This window comes from Saccopteryx leptura, chromosome 3 (genome assembly GCF_036850995.1).
Source record: "Saccopteryx leptura isolate mSacLep1 chromosome 3, mSacLep1_pri_phased_curated, whole genome shotgun sequence".
NCBI classification, from domain to species: Eukaryota; Metazoa; Chordata; class Mammalia; order Chiroptera; family Emballonuridae; genus Saccopteryx; species Saccopteryx leptura.
Window position 1 is genome coordinate 89,237,183 of NC_089505.1, and position 27,689 is coordinate 89,264,871.

Genomic DNA, 27,689 nt, shown 5'->3' on the forward strand with positions numbered 1-27,689 from the left:
CCACCCAATACTAGATTTTTTATTCAGCAGGTGTTGCCCCTACCTTCCTTTCCCACACCTCAAAGTTTTCTCCACCTTCTTGTACACACCCTTTTCACACACACAGGCCTCTCTTGCAAAGCCTTCTAGCTCTGCTGTATTTGTGAGGAGCACTCCCTCCTCTCCTCTTCCTCCATGTCTCACCTTTAGGACTCCTTGGTATTCACTATGCACCTGAAGACATGCAGAAGCTTCCCCCATCTTCAATTTAAATAACCACAACTTCACAATCACCTCATCTCTTGTCTCCTCTCCTTTCAGAAGATAATTGCCCGAGTGCCTCCCCCCTGCCTGCTCTAGGCAGTGGGGGATTCTGGGATAAACAACACTAGCCAAACCCATCTCCTCATGCTCCAGGGCAGCCACACAGCTTGAAGCAGCAGGGAGTGCCCCTTCCCTCTCCCTTCCACCTTCTCACGGAAAGAAAGCACATCCTGGTGAAAAGTTATCACATTTGTTTTTATTGAGTATAGAGAGGCAATTCCATTGTCTTCTAACAATATAAATTAGGATTAATAATCTGACTTGGTTCAAGTCTCCATAGGGATCCGTTCCCCAACTTCCCAGACATCATGGCTTGTGACATTGCGCTTTTCCAGGAGTGGTGGTTCTGGAGGGGGGTCTGATGAGAGGGTGAATTCTGCTCTGAGCACACGCCTGTGGTTCACAGATGACCCACGGGATGGGGGAAGATTTTATTTCTCTGGGAAAATTTGTTTCCTTCTATCTCACCACCACAGTAATGATTTTTTTGTTGTAAGAGCTGGTGTCACCAGGAGCCACACAATGGCTACCCCCGCCATGGCTGAGGAACAGCCACTCACTGTGACTTGGGGTTGCTGATGGGTCAGTCCAGAGAGAGACAGCCTGGCTTGAAGAACTGTACAGAAGCCCTCTGCACAGTCCCAGTGGGGCCTGCAGTCCACACAGAACTTGTCCCAGTTCTTGATATCGAGAGACAACTATTAGCCAGAAAGAAACCCCAAGAAGGGAGCTCCATCCACACAGACCCAGTTAACAGGTGCCTCGTCTTGAGTTACTGCTCCAGAGCGGAGGGTGGTGGAAGTTCCTTGAGCTCCTCCTTGTCTGGGTGCACCTCTGACTCCTTATTAATCTTAGCGAAGATCTGGTTGATCTCTATGAATGTCTTGCCTTTGGTCTCGGGGATAATCATGAATATGTAGATGGTGGTGAGAAGGCAGATCACAGCAAAGATGATGAAACTGTAAGCTCCAAGGCCCTCCTGTGGGAAGGGGGGCCAGGTTCACTCTCTTGAAAAGGTTTTCCCTTTATGGCCAGAGGCTTTCATGAATCCAGGGCACCCCGGGAGTCACACTTACTTGAATGAAAGGGAAGACCAAGCCCACGGTGAAGTTGGACAGCCAGTGGACACTGCCCCCCACCATGAAGGCAGATGACCGGGAGGACTGCAGGAAGATCTCGGTGATAATCAGCGCTGGGATGGGGCCTTGGGGGGGGGGGGAGGAAGAAGAGGAGGGCGAGGGGGAGGGGGAGGATGAGTTGTAGTTCCTGAAGGCAGTGCAAGCCCCCCAAGAGTCCTGAAGCCCTAGCTGCATGCAAGGTGCCTTAGGCATGTGGCCTAAGGCAGGAGTGGTGGATCTCCAGGACCCCTGGTACTGTGGAGAAGCTGTGTGAGAAGGCCAAAGCAAGAGTTCAGCACAATAAGTGACATCCTGTGATACTCCTAAAAGGGGCCTGTGACCACCTGTAAGGCTCTCTTGACCTGTTTTTGCTCTGATTATGCTCTGCCCAAACCCCAGTGCAACAGGAAGACGGGCCTTCCCCAAAGCCCCTCAAAGGAGCTCACGCCAGAAGTGTCTATGGCTGATGGTGCATGGGGTGGGGTGGGCAATGGAAGCATCAAACCAGCTCTGGGGTACATACTGGGCCCAAGGGCGTGTCCTATGACGTAGATGACGATACAGGCGATGCTGAGGTAAGGCATCCAAGATATTGTGTTCTGTGGGGGAAAACTGAGTTGGATCACACCTGGCAAAGCAGAGACAACCTGGGACAGGCAACATCAGGAATCTTGGTTTCCAGGGGGCCAGCTACTCTGCCTGGGTTGGGGAAGGGGGCTCCCCCGGATCCTTCAACAGGCGGTGCCACCTGAAGCCACTGAAAAATTGGCAGGAAGCAGGCAGCGGCCCCTGGGGGCGGGGCATGGGGCTGCCCAGGAGCCACCCTGGCCCTCCCCCTCCTACCCCTGCCGCCTCACCTGCAGGGCTAGAGCAGCCGTCAGCACGCAGCAGGAGGTGAAGCAGGTGAGGAAGCCCAAGAGGAGCAGGAATCTCCTCCCCAAAAGCTCCACTACAAACACCTGCAGGGGACGGGCCCAGGAAAAGCAGGAGGCTCAGGATCCCCTGCCCAGCCAAACACCGCCCCCCCCACCCTGCCCGGGCTGCCTTCGCAGGAAGCTCCTGCCTGTCTGCCCCACATACCCCTTCTGAGGGGCACCTGTGAGGGGCATCTGTGACCCCAAGGGTGTGCCCCTGAATGGCCAGGTGGCCACAGCACTGCTTAGTCCAGGGACCCGCCTGCTCCTGTCACAGTGTGGCACTAGCCTAGGCAGTGGCTTTCAGGAGGTCAGAGAGCCACCGCACACAGGGGACATTTCTGGATTTGGGCGGGGGGGGGGGTTGTCTCTATCTTTGAAGAGCCACAGGTCGCCTCCCCCAGGAGAGTCTGTCATTTAAGTAGAGCCCAGAGGCTACACTTGAAGGCACGGAGGGACATGTCGTGGCCTTAGATGCTCCTCCCTCCACTCTCGAGATGCCCTCCGTCCTTGGCAGCTGATGGGACTCGGCTCCCCGGGACACTCACAGCGCAGACGGTCATCACCACGTTGACAGCCCCCGTGCCCACCGTCACGAACTGGACATCGTCCTCGTTCACGCCAGCGCTCCGGTAGATCTGGTCTGCATAGTAGTAGATCTGCAAGGTAACCCCAGAGGCTGGTGGGGCGGCCAGACCGCAGCCTGGGTACTGCCCTCCGCCTGCTGGCCCCGCCCCCAGCCCTCCAGCCCCGCCCTGCCCGCCGGCCCCGCCCCCAGCCCTCCAGCCCCGCCCCGCCCCGACCCCGGCCCCGGCCCCGCCCCTACCGCATTCACTCCTGACAGCTGCTGGCCCGCCATAAGGATGATGATGGAGATGACCTGCCACCACAGGGACCTCATCCTGAACAGCTTTACAACGGAGATGAAGCCCGCGGCCTTCTCGGCCTCATCTTCCTGCCGGATCTCCTCCATCTCCACGTCCACGTCGTCCCAGCCACGCAGCAGCTGCAGCGCTAAGGGCAGGGACCAGGGGGGCGTTCGCGGGTGGGCTGCAGCCTCCCAGGAGCCAAGATGCTGCAACGTTGTCCCTTTTCCTCTTCCCACAGGAGAGCCTCACCTGTCCTGGCGGCTTCTTGGTCTTTCTTCTGAACCAGCAGGAACCTGGGGCTCTCGGGGAAGAAGGGCAGCAGCAGGAGCTGTATGGCGGCTGGGATCCCGGTTATCCCGAGGAGGATCGGCCAGCCTACGAGGAACCAGCGTCTTCCATGAGAGCTGGCCCACCGCCAGATCTCGGGGGAGCCCCGCCCCCAGCCAGGCATTCTGCCCCTTGCCCCCAGCAGCCCCCACAGCGTCCTGTGGGCCACTCTGTCCCATTACCCTGACTGGTTTACTTCAGAACTGGAACAGAGGCCCTGAGGGACGAGGGTCTTTGTCTTTCTTGTTCCTGTGTCCCCAGCACTTAGGATGGTGCCTAATGAACACTCTGCAAATACTTACAAAATGGACGGTGATGAACAGCCAGTGGCCACCTACCAGGTGGACAAAATGGAAAATTCTTTTTTTTTTTTTTTAATATATTTTTTTAATTTATTATTTTTATTTTTTATTTATTCATTTTAGAGAGGAGAGGGAGAGACAGAGAGAGAAAGAGAGAGAGGAGAGACAGAGTGAAGGGGGAGGGAGGAGCTGGAAGCATCAACTCCCATATGTGCCTTGACCAGGCAAGCCCAGGGTTTCAAACCGGCGACCTCAGCATTTCCAGGTCAACGCTTTATCCACTGCGCCACCACAGGTCAGGCAAAATGGAAAATTCTGATGCCACGCAAGTGCTGGCAAGAATGTTGGCCGAGTGGGAAGTCACCGCACTGTCATTGTGTGGACACGTAGCATCTTTAGAGGACAGTTTGGCAGGAGCTGGTGATGCTGGACACCCTCCCGCACTCCGCCCGGCCATCCTGCTCTGGTATATGCCCGGGCCACCAGGACACCCAGACTAGAATGGTCAGAGCAGCCCCGATTGTAGGATAAAACCCAGGAATAACACAAATGTCCATAGTGGCAGAATGGATACACACATCATGTGTGCACAACATGGAACTCAACAACGCAATAGGAATGGAGCCAGACTCAAAGGAGCCATCTCGCAGACGCGATGCTGGATGCAATCCTCTACACGAGACATCCAGACATGGAAAGGTAACTCCATCTTTGCAAAAGGTGGCGGAACTACAGAGCAAAGCCAGGATGAGATAGATGATCATTAACATGGCCACAGTGTCTCCTTGGGGGATAGGAAGGCCATGATGGAGGGGCATGCAGCCAGATTCTGGGGGAGCTGGATCTAGTTCTGGACCCAAGTGGTGCTCACACAGGTGCTTGACTTCTATTTGACTAAGTGTACACTTATGTTTCAGGCATTCTTCCTTCTGTAGGCTCCATCTCCCAATAAACATGGTTCAGTTTGGGGTCCTTCTACGAGATGTCAATGCCCCAGTTCACCCCCTTCTCTCCTCGGGCTTGCAGTTGGTGGTAACTGTGAATATCTGTGTCCTGCCTATGGGCTCTTCATGTGTTAACCCACTTCTCCACCCCAGCAATGTCATGAGGCAGGTATCAGGACCAACCCCATTTTACAGATGCAAATGCTGAGGCCTGGAGGGTATAGGTCTCTTACCCAAGATCAGTTATTTAGGAGCAAAGCTGAGATGTAATCCCAGGCCCATTCAACCCTGACATTCCAAACCATGTGTTGTACAGACTTTCATTAAACGTAAGGCGATGACCGCCTGACAACCAGTGATTTACCACTGGGCTCTTAATAAATAGGCTCCTACTACTGACATAGAAGAGAAAGAAATGAAGAATACCCTCATGTAGACATGATCTTTCTTCAAGTCACGTTTCAGCCTCTGACCCCTCCCCCCAGCCCATAACCCCGCTGCTCTTCACTGAGAAAATAAGTGCTATGCCTTGTCAAGTTCAACGTTGCTCTGCCCACTGCTGCCCAGGCTAGACCATCGTCTTCCTGACCTCAGCTCAGAACCGGGGCCTCGTCAATCCTGGCTCCTGCTTCATCACCCTGCACAGGCTACAGCAATGGTGCACTCGCCTCCCACTCAGGCCACCGCTGTTGGGCCTCTGGTCCCCTCCCCCATTAACCTCAACTCCCACTCACCCCGACACTGAAACTCTTCTCAGCGCCCTTGAACTACCAAATCCAGACTCCAGGTTTGAATCTTGACTCCCTGACTTCTTTGCGATGGTTCCGTGACTGCCTCTTCCTTCCTGCTACTGTTCTCATCTGGCCTCTGTCTCCCAGCCCCTCCTTGTTCACTGAGAACCCATTATGGGCCAGAAATTGTGCTGGGGGGGTGGTCAAAGGCCCTGTCCTTCACATACGTTGCCTGGAGGAAGGGCATTGCTGGTCAGCCTCTCAATAAGGATGGGGGAACAAAATGCAGCCCACCACCACGTGGGCAGGTCTCGGAATACTCAAAGAACTTGTGCACGTTTACACACTCTGCTGGTGTCTGGAACCCAGTCCTGCCCCCCCCCCCCAGTGCAGGCCCTCTCTGAGGCCCCCACCCAGGCAGAACCATGGCTCCCTCCCACACAACACAGGGCACTTCATAGAGGCCAGGGCTCTGTGATTGTACTGGGTCCTGCTGATGCCTACACGTCATCACCAAGCAACAGCAACCTGACTCCTGCGTTCCTGGTCCCCGCTCTCTCAAGGAGGGCTGGAAGGTGGGAAAAGAGTGGCAGTTAAACAGCCCAGGCCTGAGCTGCCTGGGTGTGTGTCCGGATGAGACCTTGAACACGTTATCCCTCTCTATGCCTCAAGTGCCGCATCTGTAAAATGGGTATAACAACAGTAAATGGATTAAGACAGAAGATCCGGTGTCTGGCCCACAATAAGCACTTTATCTATTTTGATTGGTGATATTAATGGTGATTTCCTTTTCAGAGGTTCGAGACCCAAGACAAAGAAAGGGGAGGCCATAGAAAAGCAATGGCAGTTATAAGTTACTGTGCATCTGCTATGTGCTGGGCCCTGGGCTCTTAGGGAGGAGCGTGTGGCTCCGCAGGCAGGGTCTGGGTGGCTCTGTGACTCCTACCTCACTCACAGGGGCCAGGCTACGTGACTCTCTCTCCAGGTCTGCAGGATGGGATGATACACAGCCCCTGGGCAGTGATGATGCTGAGGGGCTCAAGTGACATGCTCACTGGCAGTCGTAAGCACAGAGCCTGGCATGCTGGTGGCCATCATTCCCGTGCCCAAGACCCTTGTCTGGGCAGCCAGCATCAGGCCGAGAGCAAGTCAGACCACGGCACTTCCTGCTTTCTCAAAGCTGCTTCACCCATGTCCTAAGAGGGACTAGAAAATGCCAGCCCATCTGTCACCACCAGCTTGTGGAGTCAGGGCATTGTGGGGGCCGGAAGGACAGCTAGCTGATTAGCGAGAAAAGACCAGCTCACAGACACTTCCAGCCAAGCTGAGGGAGGGCTGGGGGCCCGGAGGGGTCTGGAGCTCACCATCAGTGGTTGCGAGGATACTCCGGAGGCCAAAGATCTGGGCCACGAGGATGCCGATGGTGATGAAGAGCTGGGGTACCACCCCCAGGGCCCCCCGCAGGTTCTTCGGGGCCAGCTCCCCGAGGTACATGGGGACCACATTAGAAGACAGACCTGGGAGGAGGTTGAAACAAAAACTCCATCAGGAAACATCAGTCTGGCAGGGACAGGCCGTGCCTTCAAACACATTGCCTCTTACTCAGCAGTCATGTTACGGAGCTGGGCTGAAACTTTCTCAAAACTGCCGAAGTAAGCAAACACCTCTTTTACTTCTTGGTCCTTTGAACTTTTAAGGAAAGAGAATATCCTGTGGACAAAGAAGTTCACGGACAGGTGCCTTGGTTTCTTGGCTGGTGTCACCTGGGGACACAAGCCAGCCTGGCTTCAGGCCTTCCGCCATAACTGGCTTGGTCCTGGAGAAGAACAGCCCAGGGGTGGCCCAGCCACTCTCTCTTATTTTGCTCCTTGGGGGCGGGGGGTTGAGGTCCCCTCCCCCACCAGCTTTACCTTCTGAGACAGTAGATTATGTAATAAACTGGCACACAGATACCTTCACAGACTTTGAAGCTACATTTATCAATGAGCATGAAAAACTTAAACATATGGAGGATGACGTCAGAGTAATGGCGGGGTAGGAAGCGATACCGATAAATCTCCCCCAAAACTCAACAAGATCTTCAACCAGAAACAGAAAAACCTATACTTGGAGCTTCCAGATGCTTCGCAATACACCCAAAGGTATGATTGAGTGAAAAATTGGCTAAATATATAACCAAACCCTGAAGGAAATAGGGAGTAAGAAATGCTCCACCTTCCTCACTAACCTAAACAGGGCGGCTTTCTCTGGTAACTGTGAATATAGAAACTAAGGCGGGCAAAGGGGGTGAATACATCCAGGCCGCGACACAAACGGCCGAACCAGGCTGTGGCACGGAGATCCAAGCCGAGGAAAATCTGATCCTGTGGCAACCCGGGCAATACAAGCTAACACTCGCGCCAAACCCAAACAAAGAAAGACAAGCGGCGCGGCCATTTTACCCGGTATCCTGGTCGGTGCGCAGTTAGTGGGCGAGAATTTCTTCCTAGGCCCCAAGAGTGGGTGCCCGTGTTGCCCCACGGAGAGGCAGGGTCAGAGGCCTTTCTGTGGGCCGAGGGCAGAGTCTCTGGGCAGCCCCAGCGCCCTGGGAAAGCCACGCACGGGAGGGAGTGAGAACTAATTCCAACGGTGGAGATTTTCCGTGCTGGATGGTGTTTCACTCAGAGGGAAACGCGGCCGGCCTCATATCCTGGTTTGCGCGCGCAGATAAGGAGTGAGCGATTCCTCCGAGTGCCTCGGCAGTGCGCGCCCGTGTTATCGCACAGAGGGGCAGAGTCAGGGGCCTTTGTGTGGGCCAAAGCGGAATCTCGGGCCGCCCCAGCGCCTTGCAAAAGCCGCGCATGGGGACGGAGCGAGACTCAATTCCAACGCTGCAACTTTTCCCTGCGGTTGGGGGTTTCACTCAGAGCGTGAGACTGCTGGCCGGATATCCTGGTCGCAGACAGTGAGTGAGAGTTTCCTCCAAGCGCCCCGGAAGTGGGCGCCCACTTGTGTTACCGGACAGAGTGGCAGAGCCAGAGGTCTTTGAGTGGGCGGAAAGCCCGCCTGATTATGCTAGCAGCTCTGACTGACTGAGCCTTACCCAGAGCCCTGTGCTGAGTGGAAATAGAGTGGGGAGTTGCCAGCTCTTTGAGCCTCTTACTATCCAGGCAGAGGCAGCAGCAACCCCATAGCTGGATTATCAGGCTACTAATTGAGGAAGGAAAGACTAGGAGAAAGGCTCCAGGAACACGGACTCTCTCACTGTCGGAGCCTATAAATGCTAATGAGCTTCGACTGCCAACGAGACTAAAGCACAATACATGACATTGCCATAGAGACTTATCAACTGCAAACCTCCACCTGAGCGTGCCAAAGGGGCAAAACCCGGGGTACAGAGTCACCGACCAGGAAGAGGGAGAGAAAAGGAAAAGCAAGAAGATAACCTCTCAAAATCAAGAATAATCTGCAGACTTTATAACCTATCCCATTTTATTATATTTGTTCGTTTGTTTCTCTTATCTTCATTCTTGATACTTTTTTTTTCCTCCTCCAATTTGGCCGATTAACTCTCTACCGGTCTTACTCTCTCCTCTTCTTGAACTACACTACCCATAAGTGTTACATCTCCCATTATCTTTTCTCTTCTCTTCCTTTCTCTCTATGAGGGTTGCACTCCAAAACCCTTAACTCTCTCTCTCTCTCTCTCTCCTTTCTTTTTTCTTCTTTTAGTGGTTCCCTCTTTTTTTTTCTCTCTCTCTTTCTTTTCTCCCTCTATATTAGTTTCTTCCTTTCTCCTTTACATCTCCTCTCATTCAAACCTCAATAACAAACAAATTATCTTATCTGGGACTCAAACTTATGTTTGTGGCATTTTGGGGGGGTTTTACTTCACCTTTTTAACTCACTAGCAGTGCTCCCATCCCTGGCTCTCCATATTATCTAGTTCTTGTTCCACTAAATACAATAGTAATTTTTTAATTTGTCCCCCCATTTTTCCGTTTTCCTCTTAATCCTCTCATCATAACTCTTAGACAACCAACACCTAAAAGCAAATCATTTTATTCTTGTCCCAAATTTTTTCCTTATTTGCTTTTTGTGGGTTCATACGCTCTTTTTTTTTCTTTTTCTTTTTTTTCTTTTTTTTTTTTTTTTTTGCCCCTTTATTACTTTTCCCCAATTCATTCAGGCTCTCCATCACAGGCACTGTTTGTTATAATTCACAGTCCACCATAAGATCTTCTCAAGAAAGAGGGGAGAGGAGAGGAGAGGAAAAAAGGAGGGGGGGAATAATTTCCTTTTTTTTTTTTTTTTTGAATTTTTATTTTATTTTATTTTTCTTTATTTCATTATTAATTTTTTTTTAAAAAAACAACTCTTTTCGATTTTTAATTTTTTTTATTATTTTTTTAAACTTTTTATTCTTTATTAAATCTCATTAATACTATCAACAAAACCACCCTCAGATGCCATTAAGGAAGAGAAAATCGAATATCATGGATACAAAAGAAAGAGAGGTAACACAGCTAGATGAGGAAAAATCTATGGAGAAAAAATTTAATATATTGGAAACCTTAGAGCTAAATGACAGAGAATTCAAGATAGAAATCCTAAAAATCCTCTGAGATATACAAGAAAACACAGAAAGGCAATTTAGGGAGCTCAGAAAACAACTCAATGAACACAAAGAATATATGTCCAAGGAAATTGAAACTAAAAACAAATCAAACAGAGATGAAAAACTCAATTCACGAGCTGAAAAATGAAGTAACAAGCTTAGCTAATAGAACAGGTCAGATAGAAGAGAGGATTAGTGAAATAGAAGACAAGCAACTTGAGGCACAACAGAAAGAAGAAGAAAGAGACTCAAAAATTAAAAAAAATGAGATAGCCCTACAAGAATTATCTGACTCCATCAAAAAGAATAACATAAGAATAATAGGTATATCAGAGGGAGAAGAGAGAGAAAATGGAATGGAGAACATACTCAAACAAATAATAGATGAGAACTTCCCAAGCCTGTGGAAAGAACTAAAGCCTCAAGTTCAAGAAGCAAACAGAACTCCAAGTTTTCTTAACCCCAACAAACCTACTCCAAGGCATATCATAATGAAATTGACACAAACCAACAGCAAAGAAAAAATTCTCAAGGCAGCCAGGGAAAAGAAGAATACAACATATAAAGGAAGGCCCATTAGATTATCATCAGATTTCTCAGCAGAAACTCTACAAGCTAGAAGAGAGTGGACCCCAATATTTAAAGTCCTGAAAGAGAGGAACTTTCAGCTACGAATACTATACCCATCAAAGCTATCCTTCAAATATGAAGGAGAAATAAAAACATTCACAGATACAGAAAAGATGAGGGAATTTATCATCAGAAAACCCCCACTCCAGGAATTACTAAAGGGGGTTCTCCAATCAGATACAAAGAACAAAAAAAAACAAAGCCACAAGTAAAAGCTCCAAGAAGAACACAATAAAACCAAATTTAAACTGTGACAACAACAAAAAGAAAGAGGGGAGAAGATGGAGATTAACAGTAGCAAAGGACGATGGAGTGCAAAAGTACTCACAAAATAGTTCGCTACAATGAACAGGGTAGGGACCCTTTTCATTACTCAATGGTAACCACCATTGAAAAAACCACCACAGAAGCACATGAGATAAAAAAGATAGCAACAGAGGAAAGATGTATGGAATACAAGCAAATAAAAACAAAAGATAGAAAAACAAAAGAGAAGGATCAAACAAGACACAAAACTAACAGAAAGCAAGATATAAAATGGCAATAGGGAACTCACAAGTATCAATAATTACACTAAATGTAAACGGATTAAACTCACCAATAAAAAGGCACAGAGTAGCAGAATGGATTAAAAAAGAAAATCCAACTGTATGCTGCCTACAGGAAACTCATCTAAGTAACAAGGATAAAAACAAATTCAAAGTGAAGGCTGGAAAACAATACTCCAAGCAAATAACATCCAAAAAAAAGCAGGTGTAGCAATACTCATATCGGATAATGCTGACTACAAGACAGGAAAAGTACTCAGAGACAAAAATGGCCATTTCATAATGGCTAAGGGGACACTGAATCAAGAAGACATAACAATTCTTAATATATATGCACCAAACCAAGGAGCACCAAAATATATAAGACAGCTACTTATTGATCTTAAAACAAAAACTGACAAAAATACAATCATACTTGGAGACCTCAATACACCGCTGACGGCTCTAGATTGGTCATCCAAACAGAGAATCAACAAAGACATAGTGGCCTTAAACAAAACACTAGAGCACCTGGATATGATAGACATCTACAGGACATTTCATCCCAAAGTGACTGAGTATACATTCTTCTCCAGTGTACATGGATCATTCTCAAGAATTGACCATATGTTGGGCCACAAAAACAACATCAGCAAATTCAGAAAAATTGAAGTTGTACCAAGCATATTTTCTGATCATAAAGCCTTGAAACTAGAATTCAACTGCAAAAAAGAGGAAAAAAATCCCACAAAAATGTGGAAACTAAACAACATACTTTTAAAAAATGAATGGGTCAAAGAAGAAATAAGTGCAGAGATCAAAAGATATATACAGACTAATGAAAATGACAATACGACATATCAGAATCTATGGGATGCAGCAAAAGCAGTGATAAGAGGGAAGTTCATATCACTTCAGGCATATATGAACAAACAAGAGAGAGCCCAAGTGAACCACTTAACTTCCCACCTTAAGGAACTAGAAAAGAAGAACAAAGACAACCCAAAACCAGCCGAAGAAAGGAGATAATAAAAATCAGAGCAGAAATAAATGAATTAGAGAACAGAAAAACTATAGAAAAAATTAATAGAACAAGGAGCTGGTTCTTTGAAAAGATCAACAAAATTGACAAACCCTTGGCAAGACTTACCAAGGAAAAAAGAGAAAGAACTCATATAAACAAAATCCAAAATGAAAGAGGAGAAATCACCACGGACACCATAGATATACAAAGAATTATTGTAGAATACTATGAAAAACTTTATGCCACTAAATTCAACAACCTAGAAGAAATGGATAAATTCCTAGAAAAATACAACCTTCCTAGACTGAGTCAAGAAGAAGCAGAAAGCTTAAACAGACCTATCAGCAGAGAAGAAATAGAAAAAACCATTAAAAACCTCCCCAAAAATAAAAGTCCAGGCCCTGACAGCTATACCAGCGAATTTTATCAAACATTCAAAGAAGACTTGGTTCCTATTCTACTCAAAGTCTTCCAAAAAATTGAAGAAGAAGCAATACTTCCAAACACATTTTATGAGGCCAACATAACCCTCATACCAAAACCAGGCAAGGATGGCACAAAAAAAGAAAACTACAGACCAATATCTCTAATGAATACAGATGCTAAAATACTAAACAAAATACTAGCAAATCGAATACAACAACATATTAAAAAAATAATACATCATGATCAAGTGGGATTCATCCCAGAATCTCAAGGATGGTTCAACATACGTAAAACGGTTAACGTAATACACCATATCAACAAAACAAAGAACAAAAACCACATGATCTTATCAATAGACGCAGAAAAGGCTTTCGATAAAATACAACACAATTTTATGTTTAAGACTCTCAACAAAATGGGTATAGAAGGAAAATATCTCAACATGATAAAGGCCATATATGATAAAACATCAGCTAACATCATATTAAATGGCACTAAACTGAAGGCTTTCCCCCTTAAATCAGGAACAAGACAGGGTTGTCCACTCTCTCCACTCTTATTTAATGTGGTACTAGAGGTTCTAGCCAGAGCAATCAGACAAGACAAAGAAATAAAAGGCATCCATATTGGAAAAGAAGAAGTAAAGGTATCACTTTTTGCAGATGATATGATACTATACATCGAAAACCCCAAAGAATCCACAAAAAGACTACTAGAAACAATAAGCCAATACAGTAAGGTCGCAGGATACAAAATTAACATACAGAAGTCAATAGCCTTTCTATATGCCAACAATGAAACAACTGAGAAGGAACTCAAAAGAATAATCCCCTTCACGATTGCAACAAAAAAAAATAAAATACTTAGGAATAAACATAACAAAGAATGTAAAGGACTTATATAATGAAAACTATAAACCATTGTTAAGGGAAATCGAAAAAGATATAATGAGATGGAAGAATATACCTTGTTCTTGGCTAGGAAGAATAAATATAATTAAGATGGCTATATTACCCAAAGCAATATACAAATTTAATGCAATTCCCATCAAACTTCCAATGACATTTTTTAAAGAAATAGAGCAAAAAATCATCAGATTTATATGGAACTATAAAAAACCCCGAATAGCCAAAGCAATCCTAAAGAAAAAGAATGAAGCTGGGGGCATTTCAATACCTGACTTCAAACTCTATTATAGGGCCATGACAATCAAAACAGCATGGTATTGGCAGAAAAATAGACACTCAGACCAATGGAACAGAATAGAAAGTCCAGAAATAAAACCACATATATATAGTCAAATAATTTTTGATAAAGGGGCCAACAACACACAATGGAGAAAAGAAAGCCTCTTCAATAAATGGTGCTGGGAAAACTGGAAAGCCACATGCAAAAGAATGAAACTGGACTACAGTCTCTCCCCCTGTACAAAAATTAACTCAAAATGGATCAAAGATCTAAACATAAGACCTGAAACAATTAAGTACATAGAAGAAGACATAGGTACTCAACTCAGGGACCTGGGTTTTAAAGAGCATTTTATGAATTTGACTCCAATGGCAAGAGATGTGAAGGCAAAAATTAATGAATGGGACTACATCAGACTAAGAAGTTTTTGCTCAGCAAGAGAAACTGATAACAAAATAAACAGAAAGCCAACTAAATGGGAAATGATTTTTTCAAACAACAGCTCAGATAAGGGCCTAATATCCAAAATATACAAAGAACTCATAAAACTCAACAACAAACAAACAATCCAATAAAAAAATGGGAAGAGGATATGAATAGACACTTCTCCCAGGAAGAAATACAAATGGCCAACAGATATATGAAAAGATGCTCATCTTCTTTAGCTATTAGAGAAATGCAAATCAAAACGGCAATGAGATACCACCTCACACCTGTTCGATTAGCTGTTATTAGCAAGTCAGGTAATAGCAAATGTTGGAGAGGCTGTGGAGAAAAAGGAACCCTCATCCACTGTTGGTGGGAATGTAAAGTAGTACAACCATTATGGAAGAAAGTATGGTGGTTCCTCAAAAAACTGAAAATAGAACTACCTTATGACCCAGCAATCCCTCTACTGGGTATATATCCCAAAAACTCAGAAACATTGATACGTAAAGACACATGCAGCCCCATGTTTATTGCAGCATTGTTCACAGTGGCCAGGACATGGAAACAACCAAAAAGCCCATCAATAGATGACTGGATAAAGAAGATGTGGCACATATACACTATGGAATACTACTCAGCCATAAGAAATGATGACATCGGAACATTTACAGCAAAATGGTGGGATCTTGATAACATGATACGAAGCGAAATAAGTAAATCAGAAAAAAACAGGAACTGTATTATTCCATACATAGGTGGGACATAATAGTGAAACTAAGAGACATTGATAAGAGTGTGGTGGTTACGGGGGGGGGAGGGGGGAATGGGAGAGGGATAGGGGGTGGGGAGGGGCACAAAGAAAACAAGATAGAAGGTGACAGAGGACAATCTGACTTTGGGTGGTGGGTATGCAACATAATTGAACGACAAGATAACCTGGACTTGTTATCTTTGAATATATGTATCCTGATTTATTGATGTCACCCCATTAAAAAAATAAAATTATTAAAAACAAACAAACAAACAAAAAAAAACTTAAACATATATTGTGGAATGACTGCTATCTGAGATTTGTGTAATGTCCAGATGACTTCTGAACCCCCCAAATTTAAAGTTCTAAGTTTTCTCATTTTACTGGTATCCGATCCCCTTTAGAACAGGTAGAATTAATTTTATAGGCTCTTGAGTTTTTGTGCATCTATGACCCCATTTAATTCTGTTCAAAGCCCACTGAAAGACTGGGAATCTCAGAGGTAGGTCAGATGGGTTGTTATAAGTGTTGGAGAGCTACTCATGAGTCAAGCTGAGGCTCAGGAAGATGCGGAGGTCTGAGAGCCAGGCTCTGGCTGAAGGGAGACCAAGAGGGAAGCAGAGCAAGGCTGGAGCTGCCGGCAACAGAATGGTATTTGACAACACTGAGATTGGAGGGAACTGAAGGCCAAATTTTCAAGCTTTGCAATTCTGCCCAAGAATATCTCTGCTTAGTATTTGAAAAGACACACGGCCATTCATTAATTTAATACCTATTTTTTCTAATTTTCAGAGCAAAGAAGTGCTGTCATCAGAGCAGCTCTTAGGTCTCTTGAGAGGAGGGGATCCTGTAGGCCCAGTGCCCAAAAGGCTGGGGAAGGCTCCGTGGTCACCGCTCAGGCCCTGGTGGCTGTGTTCTAATAGCAAGGACTTCTGACCTCGACTAAGAATAACCCTGCAGAGGGAAACACCAGGCAGTTTGTGAAAAGATGGGATTCCCTTCATGTTGTCAGAAAGCAATCTCTATTTTGTCTTAAATATTACTCCATGGGGGCCCTGGCTGGGTAGCTTTGCAAACCAGTCCCAGGGTTTACAAGGGGAGAGACCTAGGGCAGGCCCTGACCCTCCTCAGCAGGTGGGCATGGAGGGAAACAGTGAAATAGAAGCCACAACACCTTTGCAAACTTTAAATCCCCTGTAGAAGTGGAGGGGCTGCTCTCATTAACCCCTGCCCGTTACAGGGATCCATACCTCAGGTTGCTGTTCAAGCTTTTTTGACCACAAGCCACAGTAAAAGCTACAGAAATCCATTCCACGCTGCCACCTGGGTCTCACATACTCACACAGGTAAATAACTGAACCCAGAGTTTCAAAAGACAATCCTGACCTCTGCTACATGTGACACAGTCGACTCTATTTAAAGAAAGAAAACGTGACTCCTCAAACAGAAGTCACCACCCACTAACACAGAAATAAAGGGGGAGGATTAGAAGGACCCTTCCGCACCTAAGATTCTGTGTTTCAGTCTTTCAGAGAACAGCTTTCTTCACGGGAAACATCCCAGGGAAGATCTGTCCACTGTACGCGTCTTGAGACAGACCCAGGGGCTCGAACGTCACGACAGTGGCAGAGGGACAGCTCGAGTGTGTGGATTCAGAGACCCCAGATCTGTTGGGACCCTGGTGCCCGTCGGCCCTCCTTGCGACTATTCTACGTCAAACACGCGGGGGCTCAGGGTAGTATGGCTTACCGGCACAAATTCCCACCAAAAATCTGGACACGATGATCATCTCAAAGGACCCAGCAACCTCGCTGGTGCCCATTAGGATTGCGGGCACGATGGAAAAGACGTTGTTGAGCAGCAGGGTTCCTTTCCTGCAGAGGACAGAACGTCAGCCTGTCTGCTCGAGGGACTCACTCATTCGTTTGACAAATGTTCACCGGGTACCTATCGGATGACAGTGGTACACCATATCCAGGAATACAGGACTCTGTTTAAACAAGGACAAGGCTTTGGCAATCATAAACTAACAATGATTTGGGTGTCATCTTAAAACCCAAACTGGGCCCTAGCCGGTTGGCTCAGTGGTAGGGCGTCGGCCTGGCGTGCGAAAGTCCCGGGTTCGATTCCCGGCCAGGGCACACAGGAGAAGCGCCCATCTGCTTCTCCACCCCTCCCCCTCTCCTTCCTCTCTGTCTCTCTCTTCCCCTCCCGCAGCCAAGGCTCCATTGGAGCAAAGATGGCCCGGGCGCTGGGGATGGCTCCTTGGCCTCTGCCCCAGGCGCTAGAGTGGCTCTGGTCGCAACAGAGCGACGTCCCAGAGGGGCAGAGCATTGCCCCCTGGTGGGCAGAGCGTCGCCCCCTGGTGGGCGTGCCGGGTGGATCCCCGTCGGGCGCATGCGGGAGTCTGTCTGACTGTCTCTCCCCGTTTCCAGCTTCAGAAAAATACAAAACACACACACACACAAAAACACCCAAACTGAGTAAGAACGTTAGGAGAAAAGTACGGGCCAGCCGCACTGATCAACACAGATGCAAGAGGCCTCAATGAAATATTTGCAGACTGAATTCTACAGCATGTGTAAAAGTCTTCCAATGTTAAAAACACCGTATGAAAAATTATACTGGGGAAAAAAGATAAGATTATCAATTGAAGCTGTAAAAGAAGTCAATAAAATTTGATTTCTGATTAAAAAAAAAACCTTAAACTATAAATAGAATTTATGTAAGCTGATAAAGGTCATATCTCTTAAAAACAGACAACAAACATCAAAGCAATGCTAAGCAGAATCTTTTTTCAGAGATTTGGATAAACCAATTTAAAAATTAACACAGGGCCCTGGCCGGTTGGTTCAATGGCTAGAGCATCGGCCCAGCATGTAGACACCCCAGGTTCAATCCCCAGTCAGGACACACATGAGAAGCGACCATGTGCTTCGCTTCCCCTCCCTTTCCTTCTTCTCTCTCTCTTCTCCTTTCACAGTCAGTGGCTCGATTGGTTCAAGCAGGTGCTGAGGATAGCTCGGTTGGTTTGAGTGGTGGCCTTAGGTGCTGAAAATAGCTCAGTTGATTTGAGCATTGGCCCAAGATGGGGGTGCTGGGTGAATCCTGGTCAGGGCACATGTGGGAGTCTGAAGGAAGGAAGGGAGGGAGGGAGGGAGGGAGGGAGAGAGAGAGAGAGAGAGAAAAAGAAAGAAAGAGAGAAAGGGAAAATACTGGAGAAGGAACCAAGGTCTGGACTCTTGCACTAACTAAATCTATGGCCAAAAATGTGGACTTGATCCCACCCAGCCTCCCTTGCTCACCTGTGAAGGGAGAAGTCGAGGGGAGGCGCTCTTAAATGCTGTTTACAAGGCTCTCTCATGACACCCTTGGGATTTAAATAGGGGGAGTGGGCTGACTTAAGGACCTTTTTAAAAAATATATAGAATCAAATACAGAATTTCCAAAGGTTCTAGAATTAAGGGCAGAGATTAGAAGCTCTGCCCCAGACATTCACAACACTCAGAGCAAGAGTCCCTAGGATCACAGGGGTTGCAGAGGGCAGTGCCTGATCATCGCAGCCATTCCAGAGTGCCACAGGAATTTAATGCGGGCTAGATTTTGCACATCACTTGGCCTCGAAGCGAAAGAACAAAGAAGTTAGCTTGCGTTTGTTTAGGAGGCAGAGTTCAAGAACACTATGCCATAATCTATGTTGGGACCGACCCAACTTCTTGGCCATGTCATCTGGTGTGTGACTCTTCCAAAGGCAAAAAAAAAAAAAAAAAAAAAAAAAGAGGAGAGAACTTTGTTTTGGTAAAAAAAAACAAACAAAAAAACTAAACAAAACAAAAATTCTCAAGGTAAGCGAGCAGGGACAGTAGGAATGAAGCTGGATCTTTGGAGCACTTGGCTCTGGCCAGGTCCACCCCAGAGCCAGAGACCTGCCCCTCTTCACTCCCAGCCCAAAGACCCTGCCTGGATCCCCAACACGTGGGCAGTGTTTGGTCTTAGGACCACATTAGAAAACAGAAATCACCTTAGGGTGATTTCTAGTCACCCTGATTGTCCTGATTGTCGCCTAGTTCTACAATTAGGATGTCAGCATGAGGCCCAGGTGTAACACCCTGGTGCGGGTCTCTGAGTTCCACGGAGTTGAAAATTCACCTTCCCTCACCTTCCCAGTAGATTCACCAAGGGGCCGACCATGAGGGAGCCGATGAAGCCTCCGAAGGGGAACATGGACACCGAGAGGGACCACAGAAGTGTGAGGGAGAAGTCGCTCAGGTAGTTACTGTTTCTGTCATAGTAGGTATCGTTATAAAATTCTTTCATGAACTGGAGGACAAAGCAAAACAGGACGCCCAAGTCATCTGACCTGGTTTTGCAGAAAGAGCCATTCGAGTTGTTGGGCCAACCACGGGGCAGCCTGGGCGCACAGATACTGACATGACTAAGTGGAGGAAAGGGCGTGAGGACAAAGTTGTGCTAACAGCAATTAGCAGGGGCACCCTGGGGAGGGCTGTGGGACCGCCGGTAGGCAAGCTGCCAGGACGTTCCTAACACCAGGACGCACTGACCCCAGTCTCCCAATCTATTGGGACATCCCTCCCATGCCAGACTCCTCCATGGATTGCAAGGCTGCCAAGGATCAGAGGCCAGTCTGCTGTGTGCCCAGTCACGTTTCCTCCCTGTGGCCCGGTGCCTGCCAGTCCCCTGAGGCCTGTGCTGTGTCTCCTGGGTGTTTCCCTCTCCCTATGCTCGAGGACCCATTGTGTGCCTTCCACGTGTGTGGTGTCCCACCTTGGCGGCCACCCTCCGGGGCCCAGGCTGCTCCAAACCCACCTCCCTGTTTCCTGGGGGCCGAGTCTCGGGCACCACAGCCACCTACCTCGGCAGGGGAGTTAACAGCGGCCACATTGTACCCGTACTGGAAAGACGACCCAAAGGCAGCTATCAGAGTTGCCAGGGCCAGCACGAGCGTCAGCCTCTGCGGGAGGAGAGATCACGGCTTAGGTCGGGAGGCAGAGGAGTTCCTGATTTATTTCTACGTCGTCGTGTAGGAAGACTGGAATGGAATCTGAAGATCTAGAGTCTTTCACTGGCTCTCCGTCTGGAAACTTGCCCTCTACTCACCTGGGGTTAGGACAGACTTTCTCAATGGTAGCACTTCGGGTGGGATAATTAATTCTTTGTTATGGGAGGCTGTCCTGTATACATTGTAGGAATACCTCTCCCCCATCTATGACAACCCAAATATCTCCAAACATTGCTAAATGTCGTCCCCCACCCCGACCTGGGGGTGGGTGGGGAATTGCCCCCGGTTGAGAACCACTAGGTCAGAAAGACATGGAGGGACCCACTCTAACACCAGATCTAATGTCTGAATCGCTCCTGGGACATTCCCACAATGCATTCGCTGACGGACAGCAGATGCTTTCAAGCGCCACCTTAAACACAAACTCTCCTGAAAACCAAAGAGGAAAGAAGCAAACCATTTTAATTATTTAGGGCCACTGATCAATTCCTTTAGCCCCTGGACTTCTGCTGTAACGAGCAGAAGGCACAGTGAGAAACTGTGGAAGTACAGACTGAGGACTCCTAACCACACACGTGCTGTGATAATATCCCCCTTTGACACGTGAGGAAACCGGGCATTCACTGAAGACCTTCCTTCATAACAAGCGGGAGGAAAAATAAAAGTGCAAAGTGCTTTGCTCTTAGAATCTAAGGATCTCATTTTGAATTTGCCCACTCCTGCCTTCTAACTTAATTCCCATAATTTTCAGTTCCCATATCTTTAAAATGAGGACGGTAACAATCCCCAGAGTGACGGCAAGGACAAGTTTAAAAGCACCCAGCTGCAGAGCGAATCTGCTGGCTGGGCTGGGCTGGACACGACTGTTGGAACCTGCCGTTCGAGGACCTTCATTCATGAACACTACGCCATGTGGGACACCCGCCTTTTTGGGGACAAGCTGGGGTGCTCCTGTCTTCTTGTGGGCAGTGTCCCAACAAATCTAAAGAGGACCTCTTGAGCCTGACCGGGCGGTGGTGTAGTGGACAGAGCGTTGGACTGTGATGCAGAGGATCCAGGTTCAAGACCCCGAGGTTCAAGCCTGAGGTCGCCAGCTTGAGCGTGGGCTCATCTGGTTTGAGCAAAAATTCACCAGCTTGGACCCAAGGTCACTGGCTCAAGCAAGGGGTTGCTCGGTCTGCTGAAGGCCCATGGTCAAGGCACATATGAGAAAGCAATCAATGAACAACTAAGGTGTCTCAATGCGCAACGAAAAACTAATGATTGACGCTTCTCATCTCTCCATTCCTGTCTGTCTGTCCCTGTCTATCCCTCACTCTGACTCTCTCTCTGTCTTTGTAAAAAAAAAAAAAAAAAATATATATATATATATATAGAAATATATATATAGAAATATATATATATAAAACATTCTCATGTATTATAATCCATTCATTTCCTACTGCTCATATTCATGGTTGCGGGTGGCTGAAGCCAATCACAGCTGTACTCCAAGACAACACCAAATTTTTATTGGCTAATGCGTAACATACATGGGTCGTTGTATGGCTCTCATGGAATTACATTTTAAAATATGTGGCGTTCATGGCTCTCTCAGCCAAAAAGGTTCCCAACCCCTGAACTAAGGTGTTGCAATGAAAAACTGATGATTGATGCTTCTCATCTCTCTCCATTCCTGTCTGTCCCTATCTATACCTCTCTCTGACTCTCTCTCTGTCCCTGTAAAAAAAAAAAAGACCTCTTGAGAGAAATGAGGAGCAGGCCAGGCAGAGAAACAGGTCACTCCTACCCTGTCATGACGCTCTGAGAGGACAGAGCGCTTAGTTAACCTCCGCAGAGCAGGAGCGGACCTGCGAGGAGCCTGGGTCAAGAGCAAAGCCGCGAACAAAACCTTGACTTTCTTCTCTGCCCACCACGTGAATGAACAGTTGGTCAATTCAACAGGGGGTTTCTGGTGGGGAAGATAAGAGCCACAGATGAGGCAGCCTATCAAGGAGCCGTGGGCTCTGGTGTCCAGTACTCAGCCCTCACCGTCCTCTGGGACCAGCACGGGGAGAAGGTCCACAAGCAGGGAGAGCAGGCAGTAGTGCCCAAGAGGGAAGGTGGGTCCTAGGGCTGTTGTCACACTGCCCTGTATGTTCTGAAGGCAGCGAGGCACACCCGTGCCACACACATACCCACACATTCCCCCACCTGAGACGTAGGACGCTTCTCACTCACAAGGATGGTTGAGAGCAGTAAGACAGATAACATAAGTGTTGACAAAGATGCGGAGAAAACTGGAACCCTCTTACATTTCTGGTAGGAATGTAATATGGTGCAGCCACTTTGGAAAAATGTTTGGGGGTTGGTTCCTCACAAAATTAAATATAGCGTCACCACAGGACTTAGCAATTCTGCTCCTAGATTTATGCCCAAAGAGAAATGAAAATATGTTCACACAAATGTGAACACGAATGTTCGTAGCGGCATTATTCATAATAGCCCAAAGTGAAAATAACCCAAATGTCCATCTACTGATGACATGGATAAACAAAATGTGGTATATCAATACAATGGGATGTTATTCAGCCATAAAAAAGGACAAAGCCCTGATACATGAGACAGTGTGGATGAACCTTAAAAACGTGATGGATGAAAGAGGCCGGTCACGGAAGGCCACACATCATCTGATTCCATCTATGTGAAAAGTTCAGAACAGGCGAATCCAGAGAGACAAGATAAATTCGTGATTGCCTAGGGTTAGGGTAGAAGCGGAGGGGGTGAGGTGTTATAGAGTGACTAAAAACGAGTGCAGGTGTTTTAGGGGTGATGATAACGCTCTAAAGTTGATTGTGGTGGTAGTTGCACAATTCTGTGATGATACACTGAATTGCATACTTTAAATGATGGATGGTATGTTACACTCTCCATAAAAGTACTGCATAAAAAAAAAAGAAGTACTGCCCAAAAAGGGGGCGTAAAAGAAAGCCAGGGCTTAAGCTTTCTTTTTTCTTTTCTCTTTCTTTTCTTTCACTTTTTGGATTTGGGAGAGACCAGGCCCCACGCCCCTCATGCCCACCGTAAACTGGCTTCCCATTTTTCAGCACGCTGAGAACACTTGAGATTTTAGTAAAACAACGATGTTCAGGGATGGGGCTTCTGACAGGAGGCGATTCCGGACGCCGGGGAGGACGCCCTGCCCAAATCAGCCCCCTTAAGAATTTGTCTCCGACTCCATTTCCACCATCAGAGAGACACTCTCAGTGTAAGACTTTTCCTTGTCAGGTGTCTCCAGGCAGAATGCAAATATTCCTGGGAAGGTGAATTTTATCAACACTTTCAGTCACTTTATTACACGATGGAACCCAAAATTCCACAAACAGACACTCAGGTCCAGGCAGAGAGGGGAGAGGAGACAGAAACAGCACAGCATCCTAGTGCCTTGTCTTGTCGCTAAGGGACTTCAGAGCACAGTGGCCCACAAGCATGGGATCGAATCCCGGCTCTCCTGCTGCTGGCTATGTGGCCTTGGGCCAGTTACTGAACTTCTCTGTGTCTTGGTTCTTTCATCTCTATAATGGGGACAGTAACACTACCTTCCTCACGGGATTGATGTAAAGAATAAATGGGTTCATATACAGGTTATGATTATTCCAATAGCTTCATTAACTCAAAAGAATGGCAGGGTGCGCTTAGGGACAGTCTCATTAGTGGCAATAGGGACAGTCTACATTGCTGGCATTCATTAGTTACACATTGCTGTAGTCTATGTGCTATCCTCGAGAACACTTTGGCATGGACGGGGTCCGTTATTGTCATCAATAAACCTACTTTTGCCCAACCTCGTATATAAAACTCTGAGAGCCACACCTGGCCTATAGTAAGTGTTACAACTGCGTTTGCTATCATTATTAATTATTAACAGTGAGAGCCCGAGGAGAAGTTACTTGCTCAACAACACTGAACTAGTTGGTGGCAGGGGCACACCACACACACACACACACACACACACACACAATACATTTTTCCTTTCCAAAGCAGTTTGACTTTTTCTTTTTCTTTTAGACCAAGAGTTTCTTTCCTGGCAGAAAGTCCTTGGTGCACGTCAGACAGATTCTTTTTTCTACATTTGAGGAGCCGAGGGGCCACTGAGGCTGGGTCACACAGCCACCAGGGGACAGAGAGCCTGCTGGACAGCCCCTGGCAGCCCAGCTCCACTCCCTCATGGCTGGTCCCCCTTTTGTTATTTTTTAATTTGAGAGAGAGAGAGAGAGATTGATTTGTTGTTCCACCTATCCATGCATTCATTGGTTGATTCTTGTAGGTGTCCTGACTGGGGATCGAACCTGCAACCTTGGCACATCCAGACAATGCTCTAACCAACTGAGCGACTCAGCCATTGCATCCTCCACTTTTTCCTTGGCTCCCAAATCTCCCCTCAGCTCCGCTTAATGATTTGCAGACTCTTACAATCAGTCACCAACGGAATAGTTTTGTCTGGATGTCTCCAGGAAGCCCTGCATGAACTCCAAGGGGCAGGTCCGCCCTCGGGCAGCCCCAAGGGGACAGCGGCTTCACGGTGGGTGCTGGAGGCTTCCTTCCCCGAGAGTCTAGGGGGCAGGTAGCTGTGGTCAGCCCACACCTTTCGCCTGTGACCATTTTACTCATTTCCTTCCAAAATATATTATTCATTTTTCAGGCACCACCATGTGGGGGCATTTCTACTTTTCTGCAGTCACCTCGAGGACACAGCTGGATGGTGCATTTCTCCTTGAAAAGGAGACGCAGACCAGATCAGGGCCTCCCCTGACCCACCCAAACCTCTAAATTCTTGTTACCTCCCAGTCCCTGTCCTATAAAATAGAAGGGCTAACAATTGACTGCACGCTTTCTTAGTTTAAGAACCAAACAAGATAATCCAGGTGAAGGAACTCAGTAGTCTCTGAGGCAGTGACTCTGGCAGCGAGGGCGGGGAGACCAGGGATGCTGCTAACTCTCCTACAGCACAGCCAGCCCCCACAGCAAAGAACAGTCTGGCCCAGATGTCAATCCATAGTGCCCTGCTCCAAAGCATAACCAAAAAATAACATGTATGGGAATTCACTGTGCCGGGCATTTACATGCATTAGCTCATTTAATTATTCCAGCAGCCCTATGAGATGGGAGGGTTATTACACCCACTTAATAGATGAGAAAACTGAGGCACAGAGCAGTTAAATAAATTGTTCAGGGTCCCACATGTAGAATAGAATGGAGCAGGAGTGAGCTCCAGGTCCCTCCACCTCCCAAACCTGCTCTTAATCTCTGGGCTACAGAGCATGTTCCAAATGTGCCTATGCCAACGGTCTCACACCCATGACTGAGTAAATGATAACTTGCACAAATATGTACCTCTCTTCCCATAAATAAAAGCAGATGTCTTTGGGATGAATAAAATACAAATTTCTGAGAAGTGTTAATAAGTTCATATTATCTTTATGCATTTTCCTCAACCAATGGACTCTAAAGGTATAATGGCAGGTCCAGAAAAATCCTTTGTCTCTAAAATAAAAAAGGAGTCTCATCACTTAAAAGGTAGGGAATCTCTGCTACAGACCTGGATTACATTCAAATCTTGCAACATCTTTTCTGAGTTTAAACGCCTGCCGGTTTAGCTACGTTACTTGCTGAAAAGCTATGTGACTTGCTAAAAGTCTGAAGCCAAACTGAAAACAAAGTATGGAAAAAAAAAATACCTCACAAGCAATATCTGAGGATTTTGTTTCTGGTTTGGAATCCCTTCACCTCAAGTTCTTTTGGTGAAGGGAGTTGGGATGAATGAATCCCTCTAGTCTCTTCAATTTGATTACAGGTGCTTTTGAAGGCTGCTCCCGTAGAATGGTTCCCAAAGCATCTCTAAATCTGAAAGTCTCTGAACGTCTCCGTTCTCTCCAGTCCCCGTAAAAGCCCAGCTGTTGGGTGAATGGTGAGGGGCGGGTCACCCCTAACGGGGCTCCCTGGCCCAGAGCTCCTGGGAAGTCCTCCGAGCACCGAGCACCGCTGCAGGGTCCTGGAGGGGCGGCCCCGCGCCCCCTCCTCGGCGGCCCACTTACCCCCTCCTTCTTGCTCTCATGCTGTTGCTCCATCCTCACCCTGGAAAGACGTGCTGCTTACGTGGTCTCAGCCAAAACAGCAGATGCACTGGACGGGGACAGAAGACATCCTGGCTGCACTTTGGCCATGCGGAGTGGTGGCCAATGGCATTTTTACAGCCAGTCTACAGCATAATAACCCTTTCACGAACCCACAGGTCTGTTGTTCTTTCACTTCTTCTTTCAGTATCTGGGTTCAGCTTAGCCAGCGGGCACCCCATCCTCCACCCCGGGACTGCAGGCACAGCCTTCCTGATTGGGACAGCCCGCCACATGTCTTCACTGCAAAAGCCTCTCTAGTCAGGCTCCTGGGGACTGACTGGGAGGGTTATTTCTGTCACAAACACATGGAAAGCCAACAGCTGCCACCAACCCTACACCACACAGGGTAATGATGCGGGGGCGAGAGAGGGTCACTAGGAAGTGATCCCCACCAGGAAGCCTATAGCCAAGTCGCTCTACTGCAGAGACAGCTTTTGTCCCAATCATTACACAACACTTTCTCGAGAAGTTTCATATTTTCCTTTTCTAAGGAACTCAGAGTGGCCTGGAGTTGTTATTATCTGTGTAATCATCACGATTGAAAAATCAGCACATATTTCAAATCCCTTTATCTGCAAGGCAAGGAGAGTGAGTCACAGCAGCCAGTGTGCATACTCCATGCACGGCCAGGTCACTGCCAGACCCCTGCGCCGGGCACGTGTTCAGCAACCACTGTGGGGAACACAAAATCAAGTGGCTAAAATTCAGGGCAAAGTCCCACAAGTCCTGCAGACTTTCATCTTTATGGGACATCCTCCCTGTTTTATTTGCTGAGGCACAAATCCAGTGAACTTAGCCGTTTCTTCCCCTCTCTCACCTTTGGATAAAGTTACCTGGGAGTCAGGCTCTGTTCCTGGCCTCAGCAGCAAAGTTGGGAATTGCCACCAGCCTCCACTGAGAAGGGGACTGTGAAGAGGGCCTCTGTGGTGTTGGGGGAGGGGCGTCCCTATGTTTCTGTTCAAAAGGGATGCTTTAGTACAATGATTTCCAACTGACGTCTGGCAAGACCAGAGGCTTCCAATTATTTCAGAGTTATGAAGAATTCTCCCAAGAAAATGCACTTTAGTTGGGAGGAGCGGATAGCGATGACTGGGGAAGGAAGGGAAGGGCACAGGTGGCACAAACAAAACTAAATGTCAGAAATTTGCAGAACTCAGGCCGGGAGGAAATCAGAAGACCCACTTCTTGGCCCGGATCTTCTACTTCCTTCCCTGAGCACCAGTGGGGAACTGAAAACTGAGAGGGGTGACGGCGGATGCAGACATGTTCCACCCCTGCCTCGACTTTCCCAACTGGAGACCAGGGCCACAGGTGACTATCTGGGGAGGTGGCGGATGCTGTACCTGGCTTTTGCCGGTCTCAGGGCATTGCAGGCATGACCATGGCGCCACTGGTGTCGTCACCAACGTCATCACCAACGCCTCAGGGCGGCCG

General features: G+C 47.4%; 1 protein-coding gene across 3 annotated transcripts; it reads right to left on the reverse strand.

The window, feature by feature from the left end:
* Positions 1-479: 479 nt before the first annotated feature.
* On the reverse strand, positions 480-26,327 carry LOC136397514 (solute carrier family 2, facilitated glucose transporter member 5-like). 3 transcript variants are annotated; one of them, XM_066372008.1, is made up of 12 exons: positions 26,175-26,327; positions 19,954-20,052; positions 19,240-19,400; positions 16,830-16,954; positions 6,873-7,025; positions 3,454-3,579; positions 3,162-3,349; positions 2,884-2,994; positions 2,279-2,380; positions 1,945-2,020; positions 1,380-1,507; positions 480-1,282 (listed from the first exon to the last, which is right to left on the reverse strand). In XM_066372008.1, exons 1-12 carry the CDS (start codon positions 26,205-26,207, stop codon positions 1,076-1,078), a joined length of 1,509 nt encoding a protein of 502 aa, XP_066228105.1. In that variant the 5' UTR covers positions 26,208-26,327; the 3' UTR covers positions 480-1,075. The 3 variants fall into 3 exon arrangements, with proteins under 3 accessions (XP_066228105.1, XP_066228106.1, XP_066228107.1); XM_066372009.1 differs by lacking the exon at positions 19,240-19,400; XM_066372010.1 differs by lacking the exons at positions 19,240-19,400; positions 19,954-20,052 and having other exon boundaries at positions 26,175-26,319.
* Between the last annotated feature and the right edge of the window lie 1,362 nt (positions 26,328-27,689).

Excerpts from the sequence above, each read along its gene's own strand:
- LOC136397514 (XM_066372008.1), bottom strand. The coding sequence starts at position 26,207 with ATGGAGCAACAGCATGAGAGCAAGAAGGAGGGG. Across the intron at positions 3,580-6,872 it reads TATCCTCGCAACCACTGATG|GCTGGCCGATCCTCCTCGGG; the intron begins GTGAGCTCCAGA and ends GGTTCCTCGTAG. Across the intron at positions 2,995-3,161 it reads AGCTGTCAGGAGTGAATGCG|ATCTACTACTATGCAGACCA; the intron begins GTAGGGGCGGGG and ends GTTACCTTGCAG.